Source organism: Kogia breviceps, chromosome 10 (assembly GCF_026419965.1).
Source record: "Kogia breviceps isolate mKogBre1 chromosome 10, mKogBre1 haplotype 1, whole genome shotgun sequence".
NCBI lineage: Eukaryota > Metazoa > Chordata > Mammalia > Artiodactyla > Physeteridae > Kogia > Kogia breviceps.
In genome coordinates, this window is record NC_081319.1 from 27,564,909 (window position 1) to 27,589,399 (window position 24,491).

General features: G+C 42.0%; 1 protein-coding gene across 29 annotated transcripts in view; it reads left to right on the plus strand.

Moving 5' to 3' along the window:
- CADPS (calcium dependent secretion activator) overlaps window positions 1-21,535 on the plus strand; it is a 795,170-nt gene extending 773,635 nt beyond the window's left edge. For 28 of the 29 annotated variants that reach the window (XM_067043766.1, XM_067043769.1, XM_067043768.1 and 25 more), the window contains 2 exons: window positions 16,931-17,035; window positions 20,305-21,535. In XM_067043766.1, the coding sequence (XP_066899867.1) occupies window positions 16,931-17,035; window positions 20,305-20,484 (285 nt within the window). In that variant the 3' untranslated portion in view covers window positions 20,485-21,535. The remainder of the gene's footprint in view (window positions 1-16,930; window positions 17,036-20,304) is intronic. The other variant, XM_067043755.1, reaches the window with a different exon arrangement.
- The last annotated feature ends 2,956 nt before the right edge of the window (window positions 21,536-24,491 follow it).

The window sequence follows — 24,491 nt, forward strand, 5'->3', positions numbered from 1 at the left end:
GAAGCATGTGAATGTACAGACCATGGTTTTTGTTCTGTTTTGTTTTGTTTTTTAATATTGAGAGTAGGGACTAAAACAACCTTGCTCAGAAAAAAATACCTCCCTGAAGTCAATGCAAATTTTCCTGCCTAAGAGCTTCAACTTTGACTCACAAAACTCTCATGAGTCATGACTTTAGAGAAAGTTTAATATGTGCAAATTATGAAATTAGCCCCTAATGTGATTAAACCAACCCTGTTTTAAAAAGACAAAGTTGGCACTCCGCTTTATCTTTCCGTTCGGTACGTGAGTTACAATCCTTATTTTAGAGTATGATTTCTATAATCATTTCTATATGGTATGCAAATTTCTCATTCCGTTGCTTACGTCAATCTGCTTGTGAATTAATGCAGTTAACTCTCAATGCACTTCCCGTACCTAAGAAGCAATCGGGGGGGTGGGCAGATGCTGTTCGTGAATAATCTGATCTCAGTTCCTAGGATGAATCTCTCTCCTCCCTCTGAAGTCCTTGTATGTGTATCAGAGAATAGTTTTCAGATAAATTATTCACCCTTCTCACATAGATAATAGGTGGTAAGATGTGCCACCAAAGCCAGAATTTCATTTTCAACGTAACTGAGCTTTAAGTGATTGAGATGACTTGAAAGTGTGAATTTGGATGGTAACTATACATTTTCTCAAAACAGTAGGTTCCTTTGAGAGGACAGAGGCTAAAGGCATGGGGGTCCATTTTCTCAATGCACAGGGAGGCCCAGGACTAAATCCCCAACATATCCAGAGGAAAATAGGCCCCAGAAAAAGGTATTGTTAACCGTGGTGAGTTTGTTAATGTCCGAACTGCACACCTGCCCTGGGCAGCCCAGGCGAGCAGACAAGGCCTGGTTAGAAGCCGATAGGGGATTAGTCACATTGGGCTCATTATCTACATCTCTTGGAGAAAGAAATAATCTGAGAAAATCCAGGTACATAAGAGAGCTTTTTCCTTTTCCCTTAAATATCACAGTTTGCCAAAAGTTAGGTATCAGCTTCTGACATTTGCTAAAAAAAACCTTGTCTAGTTAACAAAAGTCCCAAACACGAGTGTGTCCTCATTTGCTGTGATAGGTGCTGCTGGTCAGCCAGCGGGTGTTAGAACAGCTGGTGTTGGGCCCATGTTCCATGTTTCATTCAGGGCTTGACCACTAGTTACGTGGTTTTTTTTTTTTTTTTTTTTTTTACTAGTTACATTTTTATTCAATTACTTATAGATGTCCAGCAGTTTTCATGTTGTGTACAGGCAAGCACAGATCTAATTTTGATACCTAAATTGGATTCTTTCTTTCAGGACAGCGGGGCTTTGGAGACTAATCAAAAGAGACAGAGGAGAAAGGTATATTTCTCTATTTGGGTACCTTAAGTTCAAAGGTGGAAGGATTTTGCAGGGAGTCATGGCTCGCTCCTCATTTAACTTGTTATTAAATCGGGCCTGGAGTTATAGGAAAACAATATGTATTGGGGGAGCTCACAGGCTTCAGGATCTCTGGAGAGTCGGGAGCAGGAAAAATAGAATGAACATTAAAAGCCGATTTATTACATATGGATTACATCTCCTTTTCTCTCTTTTTCATGGAGAATGAATTCATATAAGTATGATGCTATCAAAGTGTAAAATGGGATTTAAAAAGCAACTATCTCCTGAGGTTGTTAGAAGAATTAAATGAATTTAATCCATATAAACTGCTCAGAATAGTGCCTGACACATGAAAAGTGCTCACTAAATGTTTACTCTCATTATTTTTACTACTGTTATGGTTCATTATTATTAGTAATGTCACTATAGAATTTTTTTCCAAAGTGGATTCAATGGAACATTAGTACCCTGAAAGCTGTTACTAGGAGGCTCATGGAAAGTGGTTCTTTAGTCAAATGCAGCTGGAAAATAGGAAGCAAAGTTCAGTGGGTTTCTTTACTACAGGACTTGTCAGAGCGTTTAATATCTCAATGTAACCCTATGACTCTGAATCACCAGTAGTATCCAGACAGAGTATACCGTATGCATATATGCATCACAAAGACATCCACAGGCCAGGGGAAAAAATGAAAAGCTGGAAAATGTTATGCTAGTATCACTTTTATTTCCTTTTAAAAACTTGAGATTAAATCCCTCTGGGTAGTTGTTTTGTCCTGTCTGCATTTCGCCCCACTGATAGGATAAAATAGCCAACGGTCCCCAGTAAGAGGCTCCCGTTTTCCACCTCCCGAACTTTGGAGAGGAGAGCTGGAGGCCCAAGTGGGGAACATGACTTTCTGTGCATCTGGGAGGCTGCTGGTCTTTGATGCACACATGTTCTTTTCTTGTTATTGGGCGTGGTTCTGTGTCTTCATGATGTTTCTGAAGTCGTCCCACAGCCTCCAATCCATAAACTTCAGAACCACCTTGGATTCAAAAGGTGAAAAGGCCTTACTCAAAATTTCAAAACAAGTTCTGATCTTGGACAAGAGAGGAGTAGCCTCCCTCTGGAGCTTTCCAGTCCAAGTATATGCCACCGTTTAAATAAATAAAAAGACACAAACTCTTTGGACTGGTTCAGCTGGCTGGGAGCCTTGAGATAAGAGGTCACTGGTGTGAGTTACTATGGTAATTGAGTGGTATCAGCACTAGTTTTGCTCTCATGAGCATTAAAGCACATAATAATAGGCAAACAAGAGTGGTTAAAGCAAGCAGGTAGGATTACTATGTTCTTTTGTCAGAAGTATATAATGTCTTGTAGTCAGTTTTAAAGACTTCTCAACCCTCAAATCCACCCTACCGTCACCTGCTGAGTAATTTTGTATGCTTAATCTCCTGCCCTCAACTCCCAGATCTCTGCTAATTTGAGGCAAATGGGTATTTCTGACATTAAATAGGGCAGCCAGGAAGCTCTGACCTAGAAAACCTGCATTCTGAAGCACCGAGAAAAAATATTCTTTCATCAATTTTGTTCAGGCTCTTTTGAATGACGAGTGGGGTGGGGGGTTGGGGGGGGAAATACCTTTCACTGCAAGGGGAGGTTGCAGCCGCCCAAGGACGGGTTTTTGCAGAACAAGAAAAAAAAAAGAAAGAAAGAAAGAGAAACTTGCCGAGCATCCCCACTTCCCAACTTCCCCCATAAAACTTGTCACTTCGCATTGCCATCCGCTACCCCAACAATAATCACTCCGTGCCTATTGCTAATTGCAAGCACAGCTGAGGCCCAGCGGGGGGCCCTTGCACAGTCTCAGGCCTTTATAGGAGGCTCAATCTGTTGTATGGCACTTGTTCACACACAAAAAAACTACCAGCAAAGGCAGAAAGAGGCAGAGTCACAGGTTTCTTGTAATCCCTCCACCTCCCCGCTGACAGCCCAGCCCTAGAAGCATTCCTGGTTTTGTCCTCCGCTTTACAAAATCTGAAGTGACCTTAAGCTACGAGCATGTCAGCTTTTGAATGTCGAGTTGCCGGCTTCTTCAGGTGCATTAAGGAACAGGGGGTGGGGGGACTACATCTGGCTTCTGCGTGTCTGTTTGCAGCACCCCTGGGGCGAGCTGTGGCTTCCTGTAACATGTAAAATATGAGTGTGAACTCAGGGTTCATGGCAAGGAACAGAGGTCATGCCTCCATTCAGCTCTAAGTAAAGAAGCTGGGAGTTTGCAGATGTTTTTCTGTATGTGTAATGACACCACCTCCCTCCCCAGCCACCGAGCAACCGAGCGCCGTTTTTTGATGAAATGTGCCACAATCAGTGTGCTACTTGCAGATTTATTCATATCAATTTTTGCGATTTATATATTCAGAGACAAGATTGCTATTTCGGCAACTTTATGTTGGATGTCGTACGTTTGCATCTAGAGAAAGAGGGAAAGAAGTATGGGGAAGGGAGGGTGGGCAGAGAAAGAAAAGAAATTAAGTCTGTTCCTCGGGCCACCAGCTGGGGTGTTGTCAAGGAGACAAAGCGTCCAACGGGAGGGTCTGTGTCCCCCTTTTGCCTAGCGGTCACTTTCTGCCCAGGCCTGGAGGTGGGAAATCTATAGCTCCTGGCCCAGAAGAAGGCCCTTTAATGGCTACTGTGACGGAGAATAGGATTGGGGATTTGGGGGTGAAAGTCCCCTCAGTAGATGAAGCCCAGGCTACCCCAAGTAAGGTCTTCCCATCCTCCCTCGGGGTCAAGGATAGGCCCAAGAAGGTCTTTGGCATGGGCCTCCATGTGGGCGTGGTAGGGGGCACCCGGCCTTTCCTTGTCCACCTTGCCACCCTCTAAGATGAGAAGGGAATTAAGCCTCCTGTGAAATTCCCGCTTGCAGAAATTTCTGTTTCCAGCCCAAAGCCTCATACTGTATTTTCACCCAAGGAAGACATTGGTCGAGCAGACACGGAGATTAATCCTCCTTAGCCCGGGGAATAAATGCTCCTCAGTGGGGCAGTGTTAATTGCCGAGCTGGGTGCAAAGATCATTTTGAGGCATTTAAGAAATACATGATTTTTATTAGTATAACTGTTCCATGTAGGAGTTATTTCTCAGCAAAGGGCAAAAGCTTTGCCTGCCTCGCTTTATTAGCCTAATTCTACTTAATTGTTTCCTAAAATAAGGGCTTCCTGAACACACATTCCAAACCTTACTAAGTCTGTTGTGGGGTAGGGTGGGGGAGTGATTCTCGCTGGGGGAGCCGCTGCCCTTCTGGGCAGGGGGGGACCGGGGTCTCGGGGCCGAGTGCTGCTTGATCAGATCTGTGCGTAGAACATCAGGGGGCGGGAAGGGGGTGGGGGAGTCTCCGTGAAAACATATGAGGTGACGCATCACGCAGTGTGAAAAATGCATCCTTTCTTGTTGTTTGGACCCAATCCTCCATGAGGATTCTCAGTTCTCATCTCTGGGCTTCATTTAATTCTCTTTCACAGATTTAGAAATGTTGGCCCCGTGGCATGTTTTAAATAAACCCAATAAGTGACTGAGCAAATGCTACCAGATATGTTCTTTGTTCTGCAGTCGCAGAACTCGGCCTTGAGAAATTGTCTCAGCCCTGGGATTAAATGAAATGCCCCTGTTCCTCATGCACGTAATTTTTTGGCTTTTTGTGAAACGCGGTTGGATGTTCCAGCTTAGATTATGTACCTTGCTACCTAGCCGAGCTTTCTTTAGCAAAGTTTCCTTTTCAGTAAGGGGAGCAATTTTGCATTTCCCTTCTTTTTGTTTTGATTGTGGTAAAACAAGCATAACGTAAAATCGATCAGGGTAACCATTTCAAAGGGTGCAGTTCAGTGGTGTTAAGTGCGTCCACAGTGTTGTGCAACCGCCTTCTAGAACTCTTTTTAAGTCTTGCAAAACTGAAACTCTATAGCCATTAAACAATAACGCCCCGTTTCCTCCGCCCCACCCCCTGGCAACCACCATTCTTTGTTCTATGAATTTGACTATTCTAGACACCTTATGTTAAGTGGAATCATATAATATTTGTCTTTTTCAGTGGCTTATTTTACTTAGCATAATATCCTCACGGTTCCTCCATGTGGTAGCATGTGACAGGATTTCCTTCCTTTTTAAGGCTGAATAATGTTCCATCGTGTATAGATACCACCTTTTGTTTATCCATTCATCCGTCAGTAGACACTTGGGTTGCTTCTGCCTTTTAGCTATTGCAAATATCGCTGCTCTGAACATGGGTGTGCAAATATCTCTTCAAGATCCTGCTTTCAGTTTCTCTGCATCTGTGCTCACAAGTGGAACTGCTGGATCTCCATCTTTTTATAATAGCATGTACTCAGGTTGTGGAAATAGTGGAAGAGCAGTTTCTGAGTGTAAGTCGAGGTCGCATTCGCAGTTGAAAATTCACTTTCGTGCCTCTGCTTTCCCATCCTTTGCCTTCCTGTCTTTAGGAAAATATCTATCCGTTGATCTTTGACTTAGTTTTCTCATTCAGAGATGGTAAACTTTCCAGCAGTATCTTAGGAGTAGTAGGAAAGCCAGCCTTTTGGATATTATCACATCTCCTTGCAGGTGACCACCCACCATACTGAGACATATTGGGCAGGATACAAGGGGGTTTGTTACTTCTTAGATTTCGTACAGTCTGATTGATTCAGAAGCGACGAACTTACTTCTGGTCTAGTTTTGGGTAGCTTGGAAAGCTTACTGAGATTGTCAACAACTTCATCAAACCATTAAAAAAAAAACAAAAAACAAACAAACAAAAACAGAGAACTGTGCCTTCCAGAGAGAGAGACCCCTGTATAGCCTGTATAAGCTAAGCTTTGAATTAAACTCTCCTGCTTGATTTACTTTCAGAAAGGATCCTTCAGGACTCTTACTTCCCTTGTATTTTCTCCCAGGCAACTAAAAGGGATAGTAATGACTTGGTTAGAAGGCTGCAATGCATTAAATCAGGAGTTCAAGTACACAGTCATCATTTTGATCATCCATTTGAAATATCATTGCTAAAGACACTTGTTGCTGGATATTTCTCCATATTTCATATTTCTCCAGGTTTAGAGAGTTGAAATTTGGTCTTGAAGAGATAACTGCTTATTTTAGTAAAAGAATATTAAGGTATCGTTTAGGCTCTTTCTAAGGAGGGTAAAAATAAAATTGCTCCCAAATGTGAAATTCTACACGTTCGTATAGAAGAAGCAAACATTTTAAGCAGTAGCAATTTAAATCAACGTTTTTAAAAAAATTATTTCGTTTGCACTGTCTCTTCCTTATGAGAAGAAGCTAAAGGCAAAGAGTAGTGGGCGCTCTTCACACCAGGTTGTAGATTACCACAGTCTCTGGAACCACAGTTTCAGCAAGGAGCCTCTGACTTCCCCCTCAGTGTTGATTGCATCAGACTTTCAGGGGGATGCTATCCAGAGTTTAGAACCTTGAAAAGCCACGGCACTAAGACAGCTTCATAAAGATTTCAATGAAATGGTTTTTAGGCCACCAGAGAATTAATGTTTAAAGAAAAAAACAACCCAGCCTCCACTATAAAGGGCACTTGTGATAGCCTGGAAGGTCATTCTGATTATCTATACCCTCTGATTTTGGTGTCGGTTATCTTTGGTGTCTTTGTGCTTTTAGCTGGGCGTCCTGAAGCTGTGACTGGAAATACCCATTTCTAGGAGCAATTGTTTTGGTGGATCATATCCTGAATTACAGTAACACTCGAGTAAGGCAAAAGATTGCATCTTTCAACTACGTATCCACTTTTTAAAGTACTCAGATGATATGCCCCCTTAGAAAGGCATATCAGCTCCCTTGGGGAGCTCACTACGTATCCACTTTTTAAAGTACTCGGATGATATGCCCCCTTAGAAAGGCGTATCAGCTCCCTTGGGGAGCTCTGACAAACCCTGAAACTTGCGTGCAGTCTTTTGTTCGTGCCCACTTGGCACAGATGTCTTGAACATGCCAAGGTTTCTTTGTCAAGCCCTCTCTGAATCTGGATTAGAACACCGAATACAACCAGATCCCTGGTGATCCTTAGCCCTCAAGAGATCTGTGAAGCTGTGGAATTGCAGCTCAGGCTAACGAAGCTGTGGGGACTTTAGTAGAAGTGTGGAGAAACCCTTGATGAAGTTTTATTTTATTTATTTTATTTATTTTTTAATTTTTCACTACATGCTCTTAAATTACCCAAATTATAAGGAAGAAATATGCATTGAAAGTTTCAAATGTGAAAGATTTCATTACGGTGTTTCCATACAGCCATTTACATAGGTTGTGGGGGGTTTTCCCCCTAACTAATAGTAAGCCACTTTTGTCACAAAAAGCAAAATGAAGAACTTAGTCACATGGGTGTGGTCAAAGTATTATCTTCCTCTTTGCCTCCTTGCCAACAAATAAAATGTCCTTTCTTCATTAGACAGTCAAGGCAAGGTGCTGAGGCAATTTCTCTGCTGTGTGGCTATGATGAGTTGGAGACAGGGTACTTTCCAAAGAGAAGATAAAAATCTTCCAGGTTTCACTGTGGTTCTTCAGTCCAGAAATGCAGGTTGGTTACCAAGAGGTTACAAATTACCTTCTTGCTCAGATATTTTTTGAAGAATGAAAGCTGCCTAGAAAGCTTTGCGCAACCCTGAAGAGCTCGCACTTAGGGAGGTACTCTTTCTTATTCGTGAAACAGGGTAGGATAGCGGGGCTAAGATAGTAACAGGTAACACTTAGTATGTGCCGGGCGCTATTGTAAGCACACCACACATATTAACTCAATTTACTCCCCACAACAACCCTAAATGGTTTTTATTATCATCCCCATTTAGCAGATGAGAAAACTGAGGCACAGAGAGGTTAAGGGATTTATCAAGATTCAAACACAGGACAGGCCTGATTCAAATCTATTCTCCTAGCCACTAGGCTGTACTGCCTCTCAGCCCCTTGAGTCCAGGTTCCACCTCTTGCTAGCTGCTCGAGCACTTTACTTCTCTGAGCCTCCGTTTCCTCATCTGTGAAGCAAGACTACAGATGATAATAAAGATTCAACTATTTAGACTTTAGCCATGAACTGCCCAGGCATTGAGAGCTTTGCCTCCCTGGCATATATAGCATGAACATGCCAGTTTCAAAGGAAATGTATATTTGCAAATAAGCCAACCATAAGACTTAGGTCCTTGTGAATTTCAACTATCATTCATGCTTAGGATGTACTGGACTGAGTCACAGTTTGTTTTTTGTTTTTTATAAATTTATTTATTTATTTTTGGCTGCTTTGGGTCTTCGTTGCTGCCCATGGGCTTTCTCTAGTTGAGGTGAGCGGGGGCTACTCTTTGTTGCGGTGCATGGGCTTCTCATTGCAGTGTCTTCTCTTGTTGAGGAGCATGGGCTCTAGGCGCACAGGCTTCAGTAGTTGTGGCTCACAGGCTCTACAGCACAGGCTCAGTAGTCGTGGTGCATGGGCTTAGTTGCTCCATGGCATGTGGGATCCCCCCGGACCCGGACTCGAACCCGTGTCCCCTGAATTTGCAGGTGGACTCCCAATCATTGCACCACCAGGGAAGTCCCTGAGTCACAGTTTTTCAAACTGTTCTTTTTTTAAATTTTTTATTTATTTATATTTTTGGCTGTGTTGGGTCTTCGTTTCTGAGCAAGGGCTTTCTCTAGTTGCGGTGAGTGGGGGCCACTCTTCATTGCGGTGCACGGGCCTCTCACTGTCGTGGCCTCTCTTGCTGTGGAGCACAGGCTCCAGACATGCACGCTCAGTAGTTGTGGCTCACGGGCCCGGTTGCTCCGTGGCATGTGGGATCTCCCCAGACCAGGGCTCGAACCCGTGTCCCCTGCATTGGCAGGCAGATTCTCAACCACTGCGCCACCAGGGAAGCCCTGAGTCACAGTTTTTAATCAAAGAACGTGTGTGAACATGTGTGTTTGTGCATGGTGCAGTCATTGGTCCTTAGGTCAAATACCGAATTTTCTAAAAGCTCATTTTCACTATATTGGACTAAATATTACCTTCCATTGTAGGCACGGGGCAGCATGTCTTGTTCAGAAGGTGTGTGTATGTGTGTGTGTGTTGCTAAAAGTGACACACTGCAGTACGCCTGTTAGACTTCAATAAAATGTTTCTTTAAAGAAAAAAGCAACGCAGGAAGAACTGAGTTTTGCACTAAACTATTTTCATTGGATTTGTGACTCTGCCTAAAATTTCTCTTCTAGCACTTCTGGTGACATCTTCTTTAATTACACATGAAACTGAATTTCCCCAAGGTTCTATTTTACTCTCCCTGTTCACAGAAAATGTTAAGACTTACAATGGATAATTTTTCAGAATTGAAATTTTTATCAATGTCATAACTTTTGTATCTCCAAAACTCTGTTAGGAAAGTTCAATTCATTGTGACAAAGGCAATATTTCTAGTTGTATTTTTCATTGAAAACTCGAACTACCCACAGTGAGAATTTTCTTTTAGTAGCAATTGCTGAGTTATCAACCTAAGAGAAAGTAAGAAGGGATTAGATAGGGCTATGGGGGGAAATTAAAAATACGTTGATGCTAACACAACATTGTAAATCAACTCTACTGCAATAAAAAAATGGTTTTAATTTGAAAAACCATGTGTATATATATATATATATATAGTTGGAATATATATATATTTTCAAACAATAAACAAAGGGGTAAAATGTTAACAATAGGTGAATCTGAGTAAAGGGTATATGGGTGTCATTGATACTACTTTATTTTTACAACTTTTCTAAGTTTTAAAGTATTTCTAAGTAGAACAGAATATGCATATTATATAATAAATATATTTTCTGTTTAATAAAACAAATACGTTGATGCTACCTAAAAAATGGCACCTCTCATCCCCATCCAACTTTCTAATCATTTCCCTTAAGAGTCCACAGTGATTGTCTCTCATCCATTAGTTGTCTCTCATCCATTAGTTCTTTAAGGCTGCTGAGTGGTTTTCCGTGGGAAAACCCCTGGCCCGCCTCCGTCTGCCTAGTGACTTTCTAAGCTCATAAAAAAGTGGAATGTTTTCAACACCAGGCCAAGCTTGGGCTCTGAGGGAGACAGATCCAAGAGCATTCTCCTACCCACACACTTCTCCTTTGAGAAGTTCAGAGCTGAATGACTTTGCTGAAAAGGCACCTGGAAACTAGAGCTGTTTCTATACAAACAAGCCATTGCTTTTTAAAATTATTGAGCTGAATGTGACAACTCATACAGATGGAGTGGGAAATAACCAACTTGAAGCCTGTCCCACTGCTTACTAGTGGTGTGACCACAGGCTACTTATTTAACTTACCTATGCCCCTTTTTCTCATCTACAAAACAGGGCTGTTAATAATATTGATACTCTATTGTTTGTTTTGTTTTTTAATTTTAGTTTTATTTTTTGTTGAAGTATAGTTGATATACAGTGTTGTGTTAATTTGTGCTGTACAGCAGTGACTCAGTTTTATATATATATATATATATATATATATATATACACACACACATACACACACACACACACACACACACACATACACACACACACACATTCTTTTTTATATTCTTTTCCATTATGGTTTATCCCAGAACACTGAATATAGTTCCCTGTGCTATACAGTGGGACCTTGTTGTCCATCCATTCTATATGTAACAGTCTGCATCTACCAAACCCAAACTCCCAGTCCATCCCTCCCCTTATAGATACCCTTAAGAGTTCAACTCGCTGATGAAATTATACAATGCTTGTGGAATGCTCTTCACAGTGCTTGTGCATCGTAAGGACTCGGTGTTCAATGAGTAGGTAACTATTTTTATTAATGTTGTGAATGTGTATGTATGTGTATGTGTATTAGGAATCCCATACAAAATAGGACTTTGTTAAAAACTGAGACTCTGTAAAGTCCTATGGAATGGTATTGTCTGATGGGGGGGTTGTGTAAGGTACGTGGGTATGTTACCCTTGTAATTAATGAGTATGGAAACACATTGAGTAGTTCTGTCTCCTTTTTAGCCTCTGTCCCTTGTTTTCCTTGTTTTCATTGCCACGAAGGTATGCGATGGGGCTGGCTCCGAAAACAAATGTATCATTAACAGTAAGGTCCCTTTAGGGACCTTAGACTCATCTAGGTGGCTGTGATGACAGAGGCCTAAAGGCAGCGGCAGTCACTGGCGTAACATTCTGTCCTGCTGATGAGGGATTATCCAAATCCAAGTGAAAGTCCATTTTCTGGGAACCCTATATTGTCCCGTGAGGTGTGAAGTATTCATCCTGTCTCACAATCCTGCAGCACCTCCCAAGGATAACATTCCCGGGGGAAACAGTGAACCCAAGGCTGGGGGCTAGGGAGAGGTGAATGATTCACTTCTCAGTTGCAACATTTAAGGAGGAGCCAGAAAATGTAGTAATCAAGTACATATTTTAATATGTTAAAAAAATCAAAATGAATGCAAAAAATCCATGATGAACAAAATACTAAAATGTTAATGAAAGGCTGCATCCGATCCTGCACTTGCAAGATCCTGCCTCACCTGCCTCACCCCAGTCCTAGCTGTAGTGAAGCCCCTACATGACAGAGAGACATGTTGTGTATAACGATTCTTCTTCACGAAGGCAGTGTAGTTGCAGGGCAGAATGTGTGGCCCGATTATCGGCAAGTTAATTTCTACTAGAAATGGATCAAGAAAATTCTTCTGTACTGTATATTAAAAGGATACCTGTTATGTTTTTTTTGTTTTGTTTTGTTTGTTTTTTCTTTTTCTTTTGCGCAGTACGCGGGCTTCTCACTGTTGTGGCCTCTCCCATTGTGGAGCACAGGCTCTGGACGCGCAGCCTCAGCGGCCATGGCTCACGGGCCCAGCCGCTCCGCGGCATGTGGGATCCTCCCGGACCAGGGCACGAACCCGTATCCCCTGCATCGGCAGGCGGACTCTCAACCACTGCACCACCAGGGAAGCCCCCTGTTATGTTTTTGAGAGTAATAATAACAACAGTGGCTAAATTTTATTGAGTGCTTACTATGTGACAGTCGCTGTGCTAGGCACTTTACATAATTATCTCTTTTAACACTCACAGTAATCCTGTGAAGTAAGTGTTAACCCCAAGAGGAGACGAGGGGTCAGAAAGTTAAGTAGCTTGCTTGAGTTTATCCAGCTAATAAGTAGCCAGCCCAAGCTGAAGCTGTAATTTATCCACACAGGGTTTGAAAAATCACTCATTATTTGTCTGAATCCTTTGAATCCAGTATGTAAATCTAGGTCAGTATAGTTTTCAATGTGTATAATGCACCCAGGACGGTTTTATAGGTTTGGGTGATGACCTAACAAAAACAACTTTACAGTGGAATTACTCTGAGCCAGTCATGTGTCCTGTAAGACTTATACATATTATTCCAGAGATATTCCAATAGGAATAATTTCTTCCACCATTGCATGCCTTTCTTTGGTCACTTGCTCTGCTTTCTTCCTTGTTTTGTGGTATTTCTTGGGTTGAGAAAGAGAGGGAAAAAGAGGAGAGCGATGATGTTAATGGTGATGATATGAAGATGTTAGTGGTGGCGGTGATGTGACAATTGTGATGATGCTGGTGGTCCTGGTCGTCATGGGAGTAGCTAACATTTATTGAGGCCTTATTATGTGCCAAGTACTGTGATGTCAGCTTTATTAGCATTAATTCATTTAGCATCAAAAAGCCTATGAAAGGCTGATTAATTCCCATTTCCTGATTGAGAAAATGAGTCTCTGAGAATATAAGTAACTTGCCCAAGGTCACAAACCTAGACAAAAGACAGGTAAGGCCTGTGCTCTTAACAACTATGATGGGAGGAAGGGAGGGAAGGCAGGGAAGGAAAAGAATTAAATGGCACAGTTTTAGATCAACCTTCCAGGTTCTCTTTTTTTTTGCATTCAATTAAAAAAAAATTTTAATTGAGGTATAGTTGATTTACAATGTCATGTTTAGTTTCAGGTGATTTTAACTACCCAAGAAGTTCCTGCAGGCCGTAGTTGTGATGGGCGTCCTCTTGGCTTCCAACTCTAGCACCTTCACAGAATTATCCCCAGAGGACATACTTTAGAGGTACCCAGGGTACTGGGGATTTTATTTCTCTAGGGCTTTTTTAGGATTAAAGTAACCTTATGTAGAAAGTTTCCACTTAATATACCTGAATTAAGGGCAGGCAGCAAAGGAGTCATGAGTATACTTAAATACTTAGTATATGTCATCAGCTCACAATTTTTATTTCTAAGGGTTTAGAGTGCATTTTACCAAAATTTTAGTGCCCAGATATCAGGCTATCTCTGGAAAACGCATATCTGAACCGGAGCCAAAACAAAGTGGGGAGAACTTAAAATGTTTTATGAATTTCCTCTTTTGAAGAGTCATAACAAATCTGCTATATTAGCATCGATCTCCAATAAAGCAAACCTGATTAATAAGCACTGTGAACTGAATGTTATAACAGCTGGCTTTCTGGAAGGGAGAATGCCCTGGTTTGTGGCATTTGCCAATTTCCATAGGGTAAAAACCCCCACTGAGGCCTGTTTCTAGATATCAATGTGATACCCCTGAATGTAGAGTTGGGAAGAGATACACAAGATCAGCTCTCATGTCCAGCGCACTATTATACCCTCCTAGGGAGGAGTCATTAGGTGATCAGCTTTTTCACTCCAGTGCCTAATCCTGGAAAACTGCCACTTCTGGACTCACTAGCTGTGTGACCTTGGGCAAGTCACTTCACCTCTCTGGGCCTTTGTTTCCTCCTCTACAAAGGAGGAGCTCTGTGGAAGATCCCCTTCACCTCTAATGTTTTAAAGTTCTAGAAGGCAGTGACTCCTGCTTTCTCCAACATCCAAGTGCCTTTAAGCGCCTTTCTGGAAAACCAAGTTAGCGCTGTGCTTCATCCAAGAGCGCCTCCAATTTCATCTACTGAGCATAAGGTTTGGAAAGGCGTGACTTACTCCCTTTTGCCTCTTGAAATGTGTAGCCAATGGGGCATCATACATTTTTTACACTTCTTTTGCTAGATGTGAGATCCAGGAGAAAAAGCATGGATGTTCCAGGGCTTTCTTGTTCTCCTGGGGTGGGAATCTGTGAGCGTGATGCGCTGATCCATCCATCGCTACATGCATTTCCTACCGCCCTACCCTTTCAGCAGCAGAGAAAGAGTATTGATAGCAGTCTACCTTTCCCTTTTTATTTTTTAATAGCCAAAACCCATTTACAAGAATGGGAATTACTTATATAAAATGGGGGCTGGGGGGAGTTCGTTATTTTTTTCCCCTGAAAGGTGGCATATCTCTCAGCAAAGAGAAAAAAGGCATGTTGCACAAGGCTTGCTGGCAGTGATAGAAGCCAGCGCTGGTTTGCCCGTTGTCACAGCCAAAGCAAAATGCCACCTCTGCCTAGAAGCCAGAGTGCCACATTCCTCTTTTGTGTCCCTGAGATGCACTCATCATGGGGTCCTGGTCTTGTAGGTTTGGCCAGGAGGTCACCAGGTTCCTCTGAAGGTCATTTTCCAACCCCAGGAGGTGGGAGTCGAGGGTAGGGGGCGTTGCTCATGTCTCTCAAAATAGATTATCTGAGCCCTCAGATTTCATGTCAGAATAAGTCAGTAAATGTGGAATTTGAGGCCTGGGGTAAACACAAGAGGTCCCCCAGCTGAGAGTAAAGTAGGGCTGTAGAAACACCCATGACCTAGTCATATTCCTGTCCCTAGCCCCTTAACAAACCCAGATGTAATGACATCAAGAGCTCCAAAATCCCAAGGCAGGGGGTGCCAAAATCACCTCCAAATAATCACAACACCCCCCCCAAAAAAAAAAGTTTCAGTGAAATGTTCTCGCCCCTAGAGGGGAAAACCTGTCCATGCCTGAAGCAGCTTGACCAGGGCAAACCCCCTCCCTACGTGGAGTGAACTGCAGATCTCAAGAAAAAAATCCCTACCCCCCCCCCATGCCGCCTGCTCCCTTGGGGAGGGACAGAAGGTTCCTGAAACTGACAGTTTCGCCTCCGTGATCTTTAAAAGAGCAGAAGTTGGCTGTGAGGCTGCAGTGCTGCCTTGATTGGGGTAGTGTGGTCTCTGTTTGCGGCTGGGCTCCAAGGAGAGCCACAATTGGCTCTGATGAGGAAAGAGCCTAGAAACGAAAGATTGCAAAGAGGGCTTCTGAACGCCATGGCTGAGACTGTGTCGTTTCTTGCAAGGTGAAACTTGGCAGTTCTACCTTGCAAGTAAAAACCCAAATTAATTTTTTTTTAAAGAAATTAAGTCAGAAACAAGGCTTCGGAAAAACTGTGAGTGTTAGGCATAAACTGATTTTGGATGATCTTTAGGTGAGAAAGGGTGGAGTTACCATCAGAAACATGTTTTTATTTATGCTTTTCAAATCTCCACTGGTGTGCGTGTGCGTGTGCGTGTGTGCGTGTGTGCGTGTTGGTTAACAGGAGAGTATGCAGCGTTTCAATTCTCTAACCACTTTTTTTTTTGTTTTGCATCTTTTCTGCACACAGTTCATATACACGCCCTATAAATAAATATATAGGTCCATCCACACCTTTTCATTTTATTTGTAAATTGTTTGGTATAAGCGGCAATGCGTAATGAAACCTGGTGAAGTTTAAAAGATTAGATTTTTTTTTTTTGTACTGACACTTCATAACACTGTTCATATGTCTCCGAGTGAGATTTATGAATATATGAGCAGTACTGCAAAATTATACCGCACCAGAGACTCCGTGCACCACAGGGGTGGCAGTCTAAAGTGACACAGCTTCAAGCATTTTTCACAGACAAGAAGCAAAATTTAACCCCCTTAAGGGGAAGTATGATTTCAACAGCTTGAAATGAGCTCATTTGTAGATGTTTTTTTTTCCTCTCATCTTCCATAATTTTTTGGTGTTAAGATTAAAACAGATTGCACAGCCAACGTAAGGCCACATAAGCTGCCCAGAGTATAATTTGGCCCTTAAAGAGAAACCCTCCTTCATTGTCTTTATCCGAATGCCCCTTTAGGGTAAATGAAGGTAAACTTTGCCCTAAATTCCTAAGGCTCTCAGCCTGATTCCTAGAACTGTCCTAAGCAGACAGGGTCTGGATTTTTTCAGAAGGTAAGTAGCAAGTGGCATCGATTGGTTCAGTGGAGAAGCCCCCATCATCCTGGACACCCGAGACAATGGCGTTAGGACACAAACAGTGACTTAAATCTCAACTGAGTACAAGGAACCAACAAAAAGGAGAATCAGAAGAGCAAACGGTGGTCTTTATGAATTGATTGTATATGAGGTGTGTATAGTGGAAGAGTTCTGTTTTCGATTCAAAGTCCAAACCGATCTCCTTTCGGCTGATCTGGTACCTCGTGATTTTTGCGTCAATGACTGTTCATGATCTCTGGGCTCTCAAATTCTCTTTAACCGTTTTGTTTTCCTCTTGGAACAGAGCAGCGTGCTCACACATGGCCTGTTTCGTCTCTGCTCTTTAAATGCTCCATGATGTGCTGGCTGGAGAACTTTTGTCTTTTTTTTCAGCAATGGTACAGCAGCTCCATGAACGTGATCTGTACCTGGCTGACGGACCGGATGGACTTACAGCTTCACATTTATCAGTTGAAAACACTAATTAGGATGGTAAAGGTAAAAGAAAACATAATGATTCTCCTTTGCAAACAGCTCACTGAAATACATTTCATTGGCAAGCTGCAGAACTTCCTTAACACAAAAAATATTGGTTTGTGTATAAAACAAGGTGATTCCTAAAACAGTATCTCAGGCAAGAAAAACCGATGAAATCACTTTGGGATGCCTGGTCAATTTATTACTTAGACATCAAAGGGAAATTTAAGAAAAAGGAATTTGATATTTTATCCGGACTGGAAAAATACTTTATGTATTTGCCATGCAAATATACTGCAAGGGTCATCATGCCCTTTGCATTAAACTTTCAAGAGCTGGCTTTTGGGTACCACTATGCTCATCGCATCCATTACTAATTTCATTTATGGTTTACTTAAATAAAATTTTGCCACAATTAATTTAATAGAAATATTTACCTCCAGCTCTTTCTACATATGTCCTGTGATCATTATCAGGATGCAAATCAATATTGTTCTTGTAGTTAATTGACGTAGTTTCTCTTGCGATGCGTGTATACAATCAAATGTAAAGGATCACGAAGGTGAGGTAACGTACCCTGAACGTAGCTTTTCTTCCCCCTGTTCTTGTGTGTGTGTGTGTGTGTGTGTGTGTGTGCCTTGGACTAATGATAATTATTTCAGCGTGAAATCTCAGTGGTTTACATGAAATAATAAGATCACAGAAGGGGGTAAATACATTTTTGATCATTTCAGTTTCCATTTGATGCTTCACCATAGAGGGTTTTAAAACATTCGTATGCAAAAATCTCAGTCAGAGCACAAAGTCTCTTTAAAAATATTTTAATGCTAAAACGGAGATGAATTTCCATTTCTTAACAGTTTGCCGAAAGTACCCCCCCCCTCCGCCCCCGCTATTCCCCACCCCACCCACCCCCCGCCCCATTTCTTAGTCTCTTTCAGATTAGCGCCATTTCATTGAAGGTGCTCCTCTACCCCAGTGCTGACTTAAAACCAATTACTGTTCCTTTGAGTGTAATTAAGGAGAATTATTATCATATGCATTTGATCTCACAAAGAGTCCTCCCAGGGAAGGTTGCGGATAGCAGTGTACTGCAGCTCTTAAAAAAGAAATCTATGCACTTGGACTATGCACCCAGCCTAATTTTCACATATTTAAATTTCAGTTCCTTAAGGCAACCTCACTAACCATTGCCTGACCCCTTGCATTCCATTTTCTGGCTCTAAATACTCTTAAGGGGAATTTTTTCTGTTTGACCCTTTCTGGGTAGACATGAAAAGAAGACGTGAATTTTGGTGTGTTAGAATATCTTCCCATTACTGATGTTCAGATTTGTGTTGAGACTGTTAGAATTAGCAATATTTTATTAAGAAAAAAATGGAAGTCAGAGAGGAGGTTTCTTCTTAGCGTCTGCCAAAAACAACACAAACATGAACCACAGGCAAGGGACACAGAAACGTCCCTGCCAAAGGAACTCCTTCACTTTTGCCAAAAGTGGGCCCAGCTTAACTAGAGCCACAGCACAGAGAGATGAAGCAGAATTCACCACCTCTTCCCTAAGTACGTTACCCAGGGACCTCCTTCTCCGAGGCAAACGTCCAATGATAATTGGCTTTCTTTCCTGCCTCTGCATCACTTGGTTTATTCATCCATTCATTCATTATCCAGCAAGCATTTATTCATCCAACCTTGGACAAATATTAGTTGAGCCCCTACTTGTATACCACAAGATGGAGTATTTTTTAAAATGACTCTATGTGGTGGTCCCTGCCCTTAGACATTCAGAGTCTGGCTGGGAAACTCACTGCTCTGGAATTTGACTAGAGAGGAGAATATTCAAGTGAGTTCTACCTTTTTCCCATCATACTCTGGCAGTCAATTCTAAGTGATTGAAAAGTACAGAAAAATCAAGCAAATCATCTGGATATCTGGTCTCCACCAGACCTAGCATTTTACTCAGCCTCCTACCCTTCCCCCTCCAGGTACAGACACAGTTCCGCTAGCTACCTAGCCTTGCAGCTTGATCCATAGTTAGGATGAGCTTTGAATTTAGTGTCGAAGCCACATGACTTTGAAGAAAGAAAGACGCTGCTACAAATAATCATACTAGGACCATAGATATAAACTGGCAAAGGGAACACGTGGTCATCCTATCCATAATCCTTTATTACTGGACTTCGCTGAGCTGAACAGCATTCACTAGCTAACTCTGCAGTCATTACCACATGGGACCTTCAGGAGTGGTTGACATGGTGATTGACACTTGGACTGCATCAGATGGATTCCCAAAACCAGAAATCATAACGCAAGTGGCGCTGAAGTATGTTACTGTTCCTTCTTTTGACCCCTTAGCAAGTTTCCCATATCAAGAGGAGAAACAAACAGCAGACTCAGTAGCTGAAATGATATGCAGCGTGATGAGGAGAGTTGTAGTTAGACAGGGACCTTTTTCAAAAAAATGTTTTGTGGAGTAGACAACAGCCAGATGCTTCTGGTCACGTTCAGTTAACGCGAAGGGATTCCTAGAAAAACAGTCCCTGGGATACCTCAGGAAATCCAAGAGAAGTCGCCTGAAGGAACAAAGAAAGAACTTGTGGTTCAGCACTACCAAACCATTGTTCTTGAAAAAGAGCCAAATTTCTTCCCTGAGACCATGAAGTTGTGAACAGAATAGATACACTTCTTTCCTAAGGAGACGAGACATGTCACATGCTCGCAACATATTGATGAGGCATTAACGCTCCATCTTCCCCGTAATCGTTGCTGCCCGTGATCGGTTTCGTATACCCACATGCATATGTCTGTCTTGTGAATGAGACAGAGGGATACACAGTTACAAGCCTCACAAATACTAAGGACCAGCCTGCAGCAGAAATCGTAAAATACCATAATCATTTGATCCATTATTTATGTGTTATAGCCCTTCACACTGTCTATCATATGATATGATACAAACCTAAGAGAAAGAACCAGACCAAAAAAAAAAAAAAAAGAACCAAAACAATTATGGAACGTTTCCCTTTACCGAACTGAATAAACACAAGCTTATGTTCTTTGCTTTGTCTCATCTAGTACAGTTTATCCTATCACCATTTCTCATTTTCTGTCATTCAGCAAATCTCAGTTTTCAGTACAAGTGAAATCTGAGCATGGTGGCTTTTCATGTGACAGTGCATGAGGTGTGACACTTAGCTGAGGTCAGTGTTCTCACCCCCGTGCTTGCCTTGTGCCCTGTCCCTCCCTTCATGGAGATGAGATCTCCCTCATCACTGCATCTTTTCCCTCCTTAGAAAACCTATAGAGATTTCCGACTGCAAGGTGTCCTGGACTCAACCTTAAACAGCAAGACCTACGAAACCATCCGGAACCGTCTCACTGTGGAGGAGGCCACAGCGTCCGTGAGCGAGGGCGGGGGTCTGCAGGGGATCAGCATGAAGGACAGCGATGAGGAAGACGAAGAGGACGATTAGAACGCTTGGGCCTCGAGTCCACTAGGACAGAGTCTTGTCATCAATGCATGTCCTTAGTCTGTTAGTTAACCCCCTTATGGAATTTTCTGTCAACTACCATGCCATGAGATATGTACTGATACAACTACCATTTTAGCTACGTGGTACCAAGATTAGCAAACGACCTTCGACTCTACCATTTCCTGAATCCATGTCTATCTGTTTACAAGCAATATGGAGCACCATTCTTTAAATACCATTTATGGAGAATACATAGCTCAGTTGCTAGGTGTATCCCTGTTATCAGCAGAGTTCAGTGATGCTTCATCAATGTGCTGTGTGCGCGTCGACGGTAAATGGATGTGAGGGCGAGTACGCCAGGTACTTTCTTTGTTTCCCGTGTGTGGATGCCAGTTACTTAAAGGAGTACAATAAATGAATTTAACTAAGACACATAGATCTGCTTTGTTGTTTGAAAAACAGAAGGCAAGTCTCCAATAACCAACTTTCAGTTCTTTCTGTTCCCCTAAAACTGAAAAATGAACCCTTGGTGTCCTTGTTAACCCATCCTTTCATGTATCCAGATAGTTAGCTAGAAAAGGATGGCTACATACCAATGGATTGATCCTCCCAATTGCCACGGCAAGGGCGATCCTATCATAACATCCAGCACAGTTCAGAGCGACTGACTGTCTTCTATCAAAGTTCATCCTATTAAATGTTATGTTTTGCTTTTATGTTTCAATAACCGTGTATGTAAAAAAAAAAAAAAAAAAAAAAAAGACCTGAATATTTAAATTATGACCCTAGACTATAAATGTGTTTATAATAAGACATGGATATTTCCTTCAGTAGATTGTAACCATAATTTAAATTATTTTGTTCCACACTGTTTTTTATATCTGTCATGTACGTTGCATTTTGATCTGTAACTGCGTGACCCTGGGGTCCTCTGCAGAGCTCTTTCTTTCTGTGTAAAGTAGTAGATCCATCTTGCTTTTGCCTTATATAAAGCCTACAGTTATGAAAGTGTGGAAAACTGTGGCTTCTCAATAAATAACTGTTCACATGTCCCAAGAGTACTTTTGAGTCTTTTTTTTTCCTCTGTCTCCTTTGAAAGCCAGAACTGGAACACGCAAAGCAGGAAGAGGTGGGGAAAGAGGAGGGAAGGGGTCATTTTCATAGAGTGTTCTCGAAACTGTTGGGGTGGGTAGTTTCCAAACGCTTGTCTCCACGAGAAACAGTCTAAAATTCCATTAATTCAGACTCCACTAATTCAGAATCTGTGGGCATTTGGACATGTTGGGCTGATTACACTTGCATTATAGGATAAATAAGGGTTTGCTAAGCAAGAGAGTAGTGTAAACGAGAGAAATGTTTCTCCTGTATGAAGAGAAGGCCAACAAACTGTTTTTAAGCACCACTTTAACAGCAGTGTTTGCATTCAAACAAAGCGTGTGCCAATTATATATGATTCTTATATATTTGTTAAAGCATTTTACAAGATTCTCTAAGATATGGAGTACTCTTCTAGCTCCCCAGTCCTTGTCAGCCACATAATCACCTAAGTTTAAAAGAAACCAAACATTTTGGTAGTCTTACCTGTTTTATTTGTGCCTGCCACTACATCAAGCTGACCTTTCCTTGGGGCTGACTGCAGTTCTAGAGAAATGACTACTTTTTCAATAGGACCAGGCAGAGTTCTTACCAGTTGGTCTCGACAGATCAGCCCCTCTCAATAGCGTGTCTTTCTATTTAATCCTTGTGGTCTGCAGGGACAAATCACCAGTACTTCCTGCCCTTAGTACTTAAAACAACTCCCATTTATTGAGCAACTATTTTATGCCAGTAGTTGCCATTATTGGGCAACTATTTTACTATCAAATGTATTTATGTTATACATCCTACATGTCTTACCGCATTCAAATCTCACAACAGCTGTAAGAGGAGAGGACTGTTATTATCCTCATTATAGATGAGAAAATTGAGATCAGAAAGCTAAGGTGACTTGCCCTTTGGTTACACAACTCCACTCAGAAACGTTAGAGATACTAGCATAGACTTGGTCAGACGAATGATGGGGATATAGCATCAGGTGCAAAAAAAATCTTTGATCACCTAACAGCACAAAGTTAAGTCAGTGTTGCAAAGGTAGAATTTTGTGAAATATATTTGTATTAATGATATTTTGAGTTGCAAAACTAAAGTATATTTTTCTCAACAATTAAAAACAACTCAAAGATGCACAAGAGAGAGCATCGCCTAGTGTACAGGATTGGAAAAAGGAAGAAAATGCTCAGGGGCCTGGAGGAGTGAGTGAGATAAGTAACCAAGAGGCATAAAGAGAAGCAAGTTAGACAAGACCTTAAACCAAGTTTGGTTTTTTGTGTTTTTTTTTTTAAGTTTCCTTCAACAGAAGAATTCACCACAGCCTAACACTGAGGATCCTGTTGGATACCATCCCCCCAGCGGGACTGCCCTGGAGGGAGGGCTGTGGAGAAGGAAATGACATCAGAAGAGCTCAGAGACAACGACGGCAACAAAACTGACTAAGTTCAAGTCTCAGGTTATTGCCACAGACTCAAAACAGAGCTGTACCTCTCGGGACCTAGAGCTTTCTTTTTTATTCCTTTGGGATGTAATCTGAAGTTTTCTTTTCCTTTTTTTTTTTAAATTAAAATACCATATACCTGCAAAAGAGTGCACACACCCTAAGCATACAGCTCGACGGTCTGTGAAAGTGGCCACACTCCTTGAATCGTCACCAGGTCAAGAACTAGAACACAATGAACACCCCAGATAGACCCATGCTGGTACCCCTTCCCAGTCTCTCCCCCTCCTTAGGGGTGACGGTTATCCAAAGGTAACCACTATCCTGGTTTCTAATTGCAATCAGTTAAATTGAAACCTTCGTGCAATTATACTCACAGTACCTATTCTTTTATGCCTGGCTTCTTTTTGCTGTATGTCAAACTCTTGGTGTAGCTGTGGTTCATTTCTTCCCATTGCTCTATAGTATTCCAGTGTATGACTATACCACAATTTACTTATCCATGTTAACGTTTCGTTTTTATTTGGGGGCTCACAGGAATCCTACTGCCATGAATTTCTTTGTATGTGTCTTGTGGTGCAATTGCTGGGTCAGAGGGTAAAGATATGTTGCTCATTTTTAGGAAATACAGCCAGTATTCCACAGAGCAAGAACAAAGTTACACTCTTACCAGCAGAGGATCAAAGCCCCTGACAACAGTACGTATTGGCCTTGACAGAACTAAGTATTGTCACTAATTTGGGTCATTCTGGTAAGTGGTGCAGTGCTTTATAATTGTAGTTCACTGATTGCGCAAATGGAGTTGATTGCCTTTCAACACATGTATTGGCAGTTTGGGTAGCTTCTCTTGTGGAGTGCATGTTTACGTTTTTTTCCCTTTTCTTAAAAGAGGAAAATTCTAGAGTTATTTGAAGACTGGTAGGGAAGAGGCCTTAGGAAAAAGTGCCAGATGGATGGTAAGAGATCGAGATGTAGAGGGAAATGTTAACCTGATGGAAAAGCATTCACTACACTAACAGTCAGTCCACAAAGAGTTGAGTCCATACTGGCCGGGGAGTGCTGGTAACACCCAGGCGCTCTCTCTAATCCACTCCCTCTCATTAGCCAGTGGGACCTTTCTAAAAGATAACTGTGCTCTTGTCCATCCTCTAATTAAAAGAATTCAGTGGCTCCCCTTCCTCATAGAATGAAGCCCAAATCGGTTAAGGTGACGTACAAGGTCGTGTATGATCTGATCCTCGCCTACCCCTCCAGCCTCCTCTGCTAACCCTACACCTCTCTCTCTCTGGGTTACAGCTACCCCTGCCATCTTTCACTTCCTGTGCACCGTGATGCTTCCCACCTGGTCCCCTCCCTCTGAGCACTTCATCTCTTCCTTCACATCCCAGCTAATTAAATTTGACTTCCCCAGGGAAGCCCTTCCAAACCCTGCCCTCAGTCCAGCATCTATTTCCCTGGTATATATCCTCATGACGCT